General features: G+C 36.8%; 1 protein-coding gene across 3 annotated transcripts in view; it reads right to left on the reverse strand.

Moving 5' to 3' along the window:
- Positions 1–12,121, reverse strand: part of URI1 (URI1 prefoldin like chaperone) — a 72,049-nt gene that overhangs the window by 39,036 nt on the left and 20,892 nt on the right. For all 3 annotated transcript variants that reach the window (XM_087421867.1, XM_087421868.1, XM_087421869.1), the window contains one exon: positions 3,691–3,725. In XM_087421867.1, coding sequence (XP_087277993.1) covers positions 3,691–3,725 — 35 coding nt within the window. The remainder of the gene's footprint in view (positions 1–3,690; positions 3,726–12,121) is intronic.

Here is a 12,121-nt window from a genome sequence, read left to right on the forward strand (position 1 = left end):
AATATAGAGTCTTTCACATCTTAAAGATATATACTGAAATATTTCTGGATGGAATGATACGTTTTAGATCCACTTCAAAATAGTTGGAGGTGAGGGCAGAGAATAGGAGAGGCTGTTTAAACAAAACGTTGTAGATAAAACCATGAGTTGATAATTATTGAAGCTGAGTGATGGGTACATGTGGGTTCACTATACTCTGTCACCTTTGTTTGAAATTCTTCATAATACAAAGCTATTTAAAAACATTAGTGTAAAGCTTTAATACTACTACTCAGAAAGCCATCTCTCCATCATGGTAAAAAAAGATAATGACAAGAATACAAAATATTCAGGACTATTTACCAAGTTTTGGCTTTTGTTTTTTGGGTTTTTTTCTTTATTCATCTGACAATTAAAATTTTAAGAAAAAATTTCAGAGCTACTATTAATATTTACTGACTACCAGGCTGGGTGTTCTATAGACATTATCTCACTTGATCTTCAAGTTAAATAGTATCATCATCACTTTACAAGGAGAAAACTGAGAATCTTAGTAATTCGCCTAAGGTTACAAAGTTAGTAAATGAGGATTCAAATACAGGTCTCTGACTCCAAATCCCATGCTCTTTAGGGAAGAATTAAAAAGATAAAAAATTACAAATAATCTACAAACAGAATAATCAGCCCCTAGTGGATCGAACAGTGGGAAGTATATCCACATTTTAATGTGAAAATAGTGTGTGGATTTTATAATAACTTATTTCCTGAGTTAAGTAAAAAGGATTATAAGGGAAAAAAAAAAAAAGTTGTATTTACATTTCTTTAAACCTTCACTAAATTGAAAACTACTATAAGCTCTAAAAGTGTTGCACAAATTCTCAACTATTAGACTCAAATATTTCCTTTTTATCTGTTATTAACTAAATAAATATCATCAATGTCTTTAGTTCACCAAAGTTCTGGGATTTGAACTAATTTTCTGGAAGATATTTTTGGGGGGTAGAACCTGTTGCCCCAGGCCATTTTTACTCCTACTTTTCTGCAAATATTTTTACTTTCTGTCCTACATATAAAAATATTTTTAAGATTATTTTTGAAGCCTAGAATATTCATTACTTACACCTTAAATAAAAGAATACTTTAAAATAGCACAAACAGGCATAAACATCACTAGCATCAGAATGCATTTTTTTTAAATCGTATATTTTGCTCTTCCTTATTATTTTGGTATGTATCCATAAAGAAGGGAGCTTAGCTATACAAGCTGTATTTTAGACTACGCTGACACAAAGGGTTAAGAAGAATGAAAAGCAACACACTTTTAAATGCAGTGTGTGAGACACCCTTAAAAATGGCTCCAGCCTCCGTCCTTGCTTCCTATCTCTAAGCAAATAGCACAAAATTATTGTGATTTCCCTGTTTAGTGTCTAACTATGAATTTCTCCACGGCGGAGTATTTCAATTCCAAACAGCAGCATAATACTGGCAAATGGTAGGAATTCAATCATTGTTTGTGGAATTAAGAGAATAAAAATATCACGAGAATTTCACAATGCTCCCAAATAGCAATTTCCTGGCTTTCAGAGGAATGGAGACACTTTGGTTTCAGTTTTTTAATATAATAAATTGGTGAGTTCACTGGCCATTTAGATTCTAGCAATATCAGATCCTCATTAAAAACAAACAGAAAAAGTCTGTTTCCTGAGCCACATTAGAAATGATTCAGAGGAAAAAACAAATTTAACTGGAACAAATATTTTAATTTTTTAATGTATAGATAAGGCACTATATCACTTTAATAATTTTATTTATTTATTTATTTTCCCCCCAAAGCCCCAGTAGATAGTTCTATGTCATAGCTGCACATCCTTCTAGTTGCTGTATGTGGGACTTGGCCTTAGCACGGATGGAGAAGCAGTGCGTCAGTGCGCGCCTGGGATCCAAACCCGGGCCGCCAGCAGCGGAGCGCGAGCACTTAACCGCTAAGCCACGGGGCCGGCCCACTATATCACTTTAAGACATGTCTAGGAAAATATGGTAAGTTTCTGTAGTTGGGAGAGCTTTGGAAAACTGGAGACTGAGCTGAGAGTCATGCGAACCTGCTCGGAAGTAAAGGTCCCACTCTGTCCGTCAGTGCTCACCAGGCTTGGGCACTGCTATACTATGTACAAACTAAGATGTTATATATAAAATGATTATGTATTCTGTCTTAATTTACTCAAACATTTATGAGGTGTCTATAATGTGCCAAACACGGTAGGAGGTGCTATGGATAAGAGGATGAAAACATGCCCCTAGCCTTAAAGAATTCTCAGTCTAACAGGGAAAAAACCTTACAAAACAAACCAGGAGCAAGTTGTTATTCACACATTTGTGTAAATTAGTATCTGTTGTGAATTCAATCTTTTACTAATTTCCTGATTTCCTTACCAAAACCAATAGAGAGAAGTCCACATTAATAAAATTTCTCCTGGGAATTACTTGTAAAATGGATCACTTTGGCCCAATGAGCAGGGAGGGAAAACGGTGAATTCTTTGGCCAAGAACTTGCATTTCAAGTTTTAACCTGGACTGAACGTATAATGAAAAGCGAATGGTCCATTATGGAAATGCTGACAGACTGACACCAACAGTGGATGCAACTACAACACTGCATTTATTGAAAATTAATGAAGTTCCTGAATTTGTATTTATAAAGTGGATATTAGTTTTAGATTATTTTCTGCAAGCCAATAGTCAGAATTTAATAAGATGATGTGTACAGATTGCACCGATTTTCACTCTTATCCACTGCTTGCAGCCTATGTGCATTTAAACCAAAAAACATTTGATATACACTAACTATAAATTATTTCCTTGGAGATCTCTCAGGCATGAAGAAAAAGCCTCTTAAAATAAATTTAAAATATTATATGCTTGATGGTGTATAACCAAAGGTTTAATCTCACTACTAAAGGGGCAGTTACCATGATTTTGCAATAACCCTGCAGACAATCATTAAGACAGCTCCTGTTGTTCTCTCAGTAAAATCTTCGTAAACACAGCATGGATATATTGTAATTTGATATCTGTAAGATCAACAGCTATACCTCACGACAACTCATAATATACGATTTTATTCACCATTAAATTGAATGTTTTCCTCAGAAGACAGTGGAAAGCGTGTTGTTTACCAAGCATTGTCCTATTAACTACAGATTAGCACAGTAAAATAGATATGCTTTCTCTCTGCACCCTGAAAAAGTGCAGTCCATAAAGCAAGCTCTGTTAGATTTTTCAAAATTTGGGAAAATGTATCTGTGCATATTTCCATAATTATTTTAAAATAATTGATTCAGATTATTATTCTACTACAAATATAAGAAATAGTCCCAAAATAGAGTTCTCTATGACTAGTCAGGTTCAAAAATGTCAGTCTCCACTTCACAATGATATTAATATTTTAACTTTAAAAAAAAAAAAGAAAAGAAAGGAAAAAAGAAGGCAATTAGAATAAACACAAATGGTGACAAAACTTCAGGAAACCAGGGAAAATGTACGTAATTCAGTAAACGGTGAAAGACAATATAAATTAGTATCAAAGCATTCAAAATGGAGATTACTAGAAGAATTCAATTACGGGATACAAAAAAATAGCATACTCTTTATTTAAACACAAATAGGTGAGCCCATCAGTGTTTCAGAAATGGAATAAAAGCATCTTTCACTCACCAATGCTGGATCTTCTCTTGGCAGCTCGTGACCACCTGTCATGAAAACAGATAACTACTCATGAAAATACAGGGCTACACACAAAGCTACAAAATCAGTGCATCAGAAAACGAGAACAGTGGCTTTACAGATTTAATAGCATCTCAGTATACATTTTTATTTGTCAAATGCACAGAGATGTGAATGTTAGTTTTTAAGCAGCACACTTTATCATAACCCTCTAATGCAGGCTGATAACTGCAGAACAAATTACAGCTTTCCGATTCATACTTCGGTACAAAACCCGCTTCATAACTATTAGGTGACATATGATATAAGATAACTAGTATTTTGTACAATCTGCAGACCTGTTTTCAATGTTACGTATTTCGTAAAATACGCAAATGTTATCAATAACAAAAAACCAATGTAACATCCACGTTTTTTCAGTTAAAAAAAAAAGAAATGACAGTAGTGAAAATATTTTATTTTGTCAGTATATCTCCAAATGTTTTCACCTGTAATTTTTATTCTGATGCATTAAAAATGAGTTCAGTGGTATTTTTCTACTACATTTTCAAGAAGAAATACTTGGGATAAAGAGATGCTCTGAACAGCCCCATTTGTTCCCCCAGTGAATTATGATAAAATTTTAAGCACTTCAAAGCCAGTTTAAACTATGTTTAGAATACTAAAACAATGAAATTAAGCACAAAAATTATTTGTTTTCCTTAGAGATGTTTCAGTATTCTCAAAATGCCCAGAAAACAAATAAGAACACTAACCAATAAGGGAAAAAAAGAACACTTGGAATGGCAATTTAAAAAATAACACTGTTTTCAAAGATTACTAACCATGTTTTTAAATTGCCCATTCATAAAAATTTTAAACAATAATCTAAAATACTGTAGCACCATTTTAGAGACAGAGAAACTAAGGGATAAAAGCCAAAATGCTTAATATAAGGCCATGTGAAAAAAACAGCAGTATTATCTGGTTTGAAACACACTGCTCTAGTTCACTGTTCTAAATACCAATATTGTCTCTTCTATATGCTCAATGTTTCACCCCAAAATCACAAGACTTTTTTTGGGCGGTGGCCTGTCACTAAATTCTTCTATTACAACATTTAATTCCTGAAATAAATGTCCTCCTTTGGGACATTTTAAATACTAAGGCAGCAATCCTGTACCAAAATACATGCTGTAATCAGATACCCAACCATACTACACATTAACGCAGCATAAAAATTCCGTTTTAGAATGAAGATCTCTCACTAAGTATCAATCACACAGCAACACTTAATAACAGTGGTAATATCTAATAGAGTACTGGCTTTGCATCTGGAAGAACCAGGCCTAAACTACATCAGTCCATTTCACTGTTTCTGATTTGGCAGTAATCACAAAATAGACAAACAGAATTGAAAAATAAAAAAATCTTCATGAAATCCTTTTTATAAAGTTCCTATTTAGCAACCCCATCAAAAGATGACACCCAAAAACAGTCAGGATGCCTTCCAATCCCAATGCGTGTGTCTCCAAGCATGAAGTGAGCCAAAAGCACAAAAAGAAAAGCCCTGCAAACCGTAAGAGCAGAATGTTCATTAACCTCTACATGGTAATCCTTTCACAGCTGCATATTAACTAGTTACATACTCATAATCAGTTACGTTATTTAAAGGACCTTCGATGAAATCTTCTATGCAATATCCATTAGTGACAGTGTTAAAGGTTATAGAAGATAGTCTACGTAATGTTTCCAGGAAGCCTTTTTAATTAGTAAACATGTAAATTTGGCACATATGCTTTTTATGTTTAAAAAACAAGTCCCTGGTAGAATGGCATGTGTTCTTGCCATCGCCCCCTATGGCCTACCCTTCACTTTGTTCCAGCTATCTCTCCTCCAGCCCCCCACTTCCACTTTTCTTCCCTAAAATAGTCTGTCTCCCCAAGAACCAATAATCAAGGATAAAATAACAAAACTCCATTTCGTAATTTACAAGAGAAATTTTCACTGCCAAAATAATGTCTTATATTAAAGTCTTTATTAATTACCTACAGGGTTTAGGAACAACAGAGACTTCAGTTAGGCACTATCCAAATGTACACTAGATGTTTTGAGAACCAAAGAAATAAAGGAAAAGGTGAAAGAGGCAGGTATGAAAATGCACAGAATAGCCTCCTGATGGAATGTCTACCATTAATCTTTGCTTATATGATTTATAGCCCACCTACTTCCAAAAAGCACTTGAACCCAGGCAGTTACACTTATATTTTGAGATATCCTCCTAGTTCTTTTACAGTATGTTATTCAAAAAGAAAAAATTAGGGGCCAGCCTGGTGGCGAAGCGATTAAGTTTGCATGCTCTGCTTCGGCAGCCCAGGGTTTGCAGGTTCGGATCCTGGGCACGGACCGACGCACTGCTTGTCAAGCCATACTGTGGCGATGTCCCATACAGATAAAGGAAAATGGGCAAGGAAGTTAGCCCAGGGCCAATCTTCCTCAGCAAAAAAAAAGAGGAGGATTGGCATCAGATGTTAGCTCAGGGCTAATCTTCCTCACACACACACACACACACACACACACACACACACACACAAAACTAGTAAATTTCTACAACTTAGCTGTCAAGGAAAGTTTTACAAGGGAGAAAATCTTATGATTCAAAGTTGAATATACCTGAGTTTACAAAAAAAAAAAACCATCTTATTTTTCTGTTAAATTAAATAACTCCAAATAATCTTATTTCTTCTGCAAATGGACTCAGATTAATTCCTTTAAGTATTAAATAAAGTGACTATAAAACAGTGAGCCTGGTTCTATAAGCAACTCTTGAAAAACAAAGCAAAACAACAAAAAACATTTCATTACTTTGTTGTCCTTCACAAAAGCTTTTTTTTAAAGATAGATGGCTATTGAGGAAGAACATCATCAGTTTATTTTTTAAAGTTAAACCTGCCAAAACACACAACTATTACTCCTAAAGAAAAAAATCTTATTGTATCATTTTTCTAAAAAGAATTGGTTAATAGGCTTCAGCTATTAAAATAACTGACCTAGTAAATTCTTTAATGTGATATAATCTCACTTACAGGCAGGAATCTATAAATAAAATACGTACTGATACAGGGGCTGGCCTGGTGGCGCAAGCGGTTAAGTGCGCGCGCTCTTCTGCAGCGGCCCAGGGTTCGCCGGTTCGGATCCGGGGCGCGCACTGACGCGCTGCTTGGCAAGCCACGCTGTGGTGGCATCCCATATAAAGTGGAGGAAGATGGGCACAGATGTTAGCCCAGGGCCAGTCTTCCTCAGCAAAAAAAGAGGAGGATTGGTAGATGTTAGCACAGGGCGGGTCTTCCTCACAAAAAAAAAAAAAAATACGTACTGATACAGAAGTACAGCACCAAGACCACAGTGAAGAAAAGGGGCTCTAAGCTGATTTACCACTGTTTAGGATACATTCTATCACTGAGTCTTTACCAACACCAGTAGTTACAAAATCATGTGGTACCCTTTCTTTATAACTCAACACTGCCCTCATCCTAAAAGTAACAGTGGTATATGCCAAGACTTCATATGATGAAAATCAAGCTGCAAACAGTGCAATAAGGTAGGTTTTAAACCTCTTCTTAAAAAGAGGAAACCTGTGTTCAGAGATGAAGTAACTTACCCAATATTACACACCTGCCCAAGAACTGTTAAGAGTTAAAACCAGTTTTAAAACCAGGTATACCTAACCAGGCCTATCTGATCTCAAGGCCCACACTCACTGTGTTGGACTGTTTCCAATCATCATGCATCCTCCTGGGTAGCAGAGGAAAAACAGCTGTTGGCATCTGCATCTGTCTTTCTCACAACACTGACTGCTGCTGCTACGTCTCCTCCACTTTCTCTACAAACTCACACTCACACACAAATAAGACCTTGCCAATAACGTCAGTAAAAGCAAATGAGCTTAAATTCACCAATTCACTAATATAAATCCTTATTTCTTCCCATCCCTCATACAGCTCCTGGCCCTTTCAGGTCAAACGACTAAGTATAAACAACAACTTTCCCAAGCCGTGTGTGTGTGGGTGTGGGTGTGGGGGGGAGGGTAGTGAGCTAGCCCTATAATTACTATCACATCTCATCATGCTTTTAAGGCACTTAAAACTACCTGTTAGATGCCCGAGATGACAATGATAGCTCACCCGACAACCTATTTCTTTACATCAGTGTCCAGCTAACACATATGCACATTCTGTCACAAATGCTTAAAATAATATCTGATAAATCTTCAAGTATAAATAAAGTATATGGAATACAGGAATAACAATTCCTTTGCTGTTTTTCCTCAGAAGTCACTTTTTAAAAATTACTTTATAAAGGAAGGAATGAATGATTTAACATGTATTTATTTCTATTTGTGCTCTTTATTTTGGTAATAGACCACAAGGGGGCATCAACCTCTGAGTTTTCCATGTCAAATGCAGTGCCACATTAAAACTGGACTGGAATAGAAAGCCTAAAAAGGTTAAGTCTGCATAAGTTTCAAATGACACCTCTCTCAAAAATGCTTCACTTCACTCCTAAAACTTTTCTCACTGTATTGCAATTTCAAATTCTCCCTATACAGGTTAATGTATAAAACAACAAACTGAGGACTATACTAATCAAAGCTGTCTAGATTTTCACAGTTTGCTTCTCTTGCTAGCTGGTGTCTTCAGGACAGACTATGCAATTTTGGGTTTAACGCTGCAGTCAAAAAGGAAGAAGTATCAGTGGTCGCTAAAGCCAATGGACACTGGACATTCACTGTTATCCAACAGTTACTGAGAAGGTCAAAAATAATTTCTTAAAGGACAAATTGTCAATTAAATAGATGTATAAATGTCACTACTAAAGCATACGAGAAGTGTACTTGAACAAAATTAGCAAAATATTACAGGTCTTTCAAATAAATCTCTTTGCAAAGAAGGGAAGAATTGACTACAGGTTCCGAACAGAAAAAATTGCAGTAAACAGTAATAAACTGAGTATTTCTGTACAAAAACTTTAAACAAATTTACTTTCTAAATACGCTGAAGAGCAAAAATACCAAAACTGCTACCAAAAGTTAACTCCAATTATATGGAGCCACTTGTTAAAAACACTGAAATGTTCTTATTTAAAAATGTAGCTAGGGGGCTGGTCCGGTGGCGCAAGCGGTTAAGCGCGCGTGCTCCGCCATGGCGGCGGCCTGGGGTTTGCCAGTTCGGATCCCGGGCGCACACCGACGCACCTCTTGTCAAGCCATGCTATGGCCGCATCCCATATAAAGTAGAGGAAGATGAGCATGGATGTCAGCCCAGGTCCAGTCTTCCTCAGCAAAAAAAAGGATTGGCAGATGTTAGCCCAGGGCTGATCTTCCTCACAAAAGAAAAAAAAAATGTAGCTAGGATGGAATCAAAATTATCATCTTAATCCTTACTTTTACTTTTAGCCCAGTTTTCTCTACACAGACTTCTAATGCATTTCTCATATCCAAACCCAGTCTCTTTTTACACAAATATTGGACTATGTCTAACATGCTTTGCCATCGTACGTCTCATTCCCTTGTTGGTTCTACCTACAAATTAGGGCTCTTTTTTCCTTCAGTTATTTATTATTCATAACACCAAGTATTCCAATAAATTTACAGTTCTCTCACGTTGGAAATATCTCGGACTGGTTAACATATACATCCAGTGATATTTCTGAGAATGAAGGCTCTGACATGTCTGGAGGGCTCTGGTTCCGGATTATCTGAATTAGGTACCCAGGGAACTCGAGTGGACGGGCTGAGAGCTCAATGAGATACGGGCCCTGTCTGCTTTATTCACCAGTGTATTCACCTGCCATACGTAAGTGCGCAACAGGTCCTTCTAAAGAAGTACAGGCCTACAATCGCTTGGCCAAAAACCTCAGGAGCAGATGTCCTCAATTTAGAGCTGCTCATAATTTAGTAAGGTAACATCTTACACATATCATACACGACAGAATACCCCCGTGGAACGCCACCCTGTATCAAACACAAAAATATTTGCAACGAAACATTTCAATATTCAAAATAAGTGGAATAAATGCCTCCCTGAAATCAGTTCCAATCAGTTTTGTCAACAAATGAATATGCCACAAATTTAGGAATAACTTTGTTTTCAGCGCTTTTTAGACTTCTGAACTGCAGATAGGGAAGTGTGACCTGTATTTCTGAATGTGAAACACTGCCTGAATTGCAGCGCACATACCCACTGTTTTACTCGAGATACCAGTCATCTCCTCTCCATTCCCACACCTTACTCCTGGAAACCCTGCCCTCCTCCCATCTACAAGAGGCAGAAGACCCCATTTCTCCATCTGTAGCCAGAGTAAATGCAGAGGGTAGACACTTGACGCTAACTGGGCCAATCGAACTTACTCGGGACATAAACAGACTGAGGTGATTACAAATTCTGGACCTAAAAGGTGACCACAATGGGACTTAACGCAAGTTAGCAAACCGTCTAAGGAAGCTGCTCTATGAAATAGCAAAATAAATGTGCAAGAAAACAAAATGTGCACACACAAAGAAAAACTCTGCCCCTGAGTTCCTCTTGACTTCCTACAGTAAATTCTTTCAAAACTAACTTTCAAGTATTTCTAGGGTTTACAATTGACTAAGAAAACTTGAGAGCAGTAAACTTGCTACATAAATTAGAACCATAATATGCCTGTGACAATCTCAAAGGAAACAAATAATTCATTAAAGAGTAAATACAAATAGTAGAATAATGGCGGAAAAAAATCCTCACTACTAACAAAAAAGTCAAATTAAAGCAATCTTTGAAATGCTGTTTTTCACCAATTAAAGAAGTAAATTTTTATTTTAAAGAAACACCACCTACTATCAGTGAGACGATAGTAAAATTAATGCTAAATCACTGCAAGTAGCTATGTTACTTCAAAACTCAGTGCCAACTTCTCCCTCCAAGAAGGGACAAAAAGCTTATGACAAACCAGGAACCTTCTGAGAACTGGGAAAGCCAGAGGAATACAAAATCACCTCTTTAAAGGCATCTCAGAGTTGCCAAAGCAATGAGGACAAGAGACCAAGGTTCAGAGAGGAGATAACTGTGCAGCTGATCATCTGAAGCTGCTTTTTTCTTGGGCAGTTCTAGGCACAGAGAAGAGGCTGAGAACCACGTGTGGCCCAGAGCAGACAGCTGTGGCCAGGAGGCAGAATAGTCTGAGAAGGCTGTACTAACAAAACCAGAGACACGACAGGTCTTAGGCAGACCACTGGTTTCCCCCTCATGACATCTGTCAGATTCTGAAGCTGAAAAGGCCAAAAAGTTACACTGAAACTCTGAAAAGCCAAGCTCAGGATCCTGATGAAACAAAACTTAGAGCTCAGAAGCCTCCAAGGAAAGAAGTCTTGATGAACAAATGCTCTCAGATGCAAGCCCTGAAGCCATCAACGGCAGCTGATACCTTACTAAAGCAAAACCCAGCCTGCTCTCTACTCGGCCCGCGCCTGGACTGAGGTCACCAGCTCCCAGCTATCTACTGACCTTCCAGAGGAAGATACTCTCTTCAGGAGTATCTACAATGGTTAAAGACTCAATTCCAGCATTTAACCAAAATTTTAACTAGGATATCAAGAAACAGGACCATATGACCAACTATCAAGAAGAAAGAAAGAAAAAAAAAAACAAAAACCAGAACCAAACATGCAATCCACATATTAGAGTTAACAAAGACATTAAAATAACAATGATTATTAGGTTCAAAAAAATAGAGGAAAAGATGGAAGAAATACATGAAAAGACAGCAAATTTCACTAGAGATTGAAATCTATACCAAAAAAAAGAATCAAATGAAGATAACTGAAACATATAAAACGAACTCAATAAATGGTCTTAACAGGAGATTAAACCAGCAGAAATCAAGATTTTTGAACTTCATGACAGGTCAACAGAAAATACCCAAATTAAAGCCCAGAGATTTAAAAGCAAAAAATGGAAAATACATAAAAGACCAATAAGAACTATGTTCAACACTGGATAACTGAACATCCAGAAAGAGAAAGAAGAGAGAATCTGGCAGAAGTAATATTTCACAGATCTTGACAGGATTTTCTAAAAGTGAGAGGAAAGTATTAACCAACAGATTTCAGAAGCTCTGAGAACTTCAAGCAAGAGAAATAAAAGAAAATGACATCAAGGCACAACACAGCTACACTGAGGAAAACCAAAGAAGAAGAGAAAAACTTATAAGCAGCGAGGGGAGAAGGAGCAGGAAGGAGACACTGCTAGAGCTACAGCTCACTTCAACAAAAAATGATGGAAGCTGGAAAACAGGATAACATCGCAAAGTGCTGAGAAGAGTAACTGAAAATCTGCAATTATGTTCACAGCAAAGAGATCCTCTAACATAAAGGAAAAATAAAGGCGTTTTCACACAGAAACAGAAT

Source organism: Ceratotherium simum, chromosome 33 (assembly GCF_057802395.1).
Source record: "Ceratotherium simum simum isolate JZ-2026a chromosome 33, ASM5780239v1, whole genome shotgun sequence".
Classification (NCBI taxonomy): domain Eukaryota; kingdom Metazoa; phylum Chordata; class Mammalia; order Perissodactyla; family Rhinocerotidae; genus Ceratotherium; species Ceratotherium simum.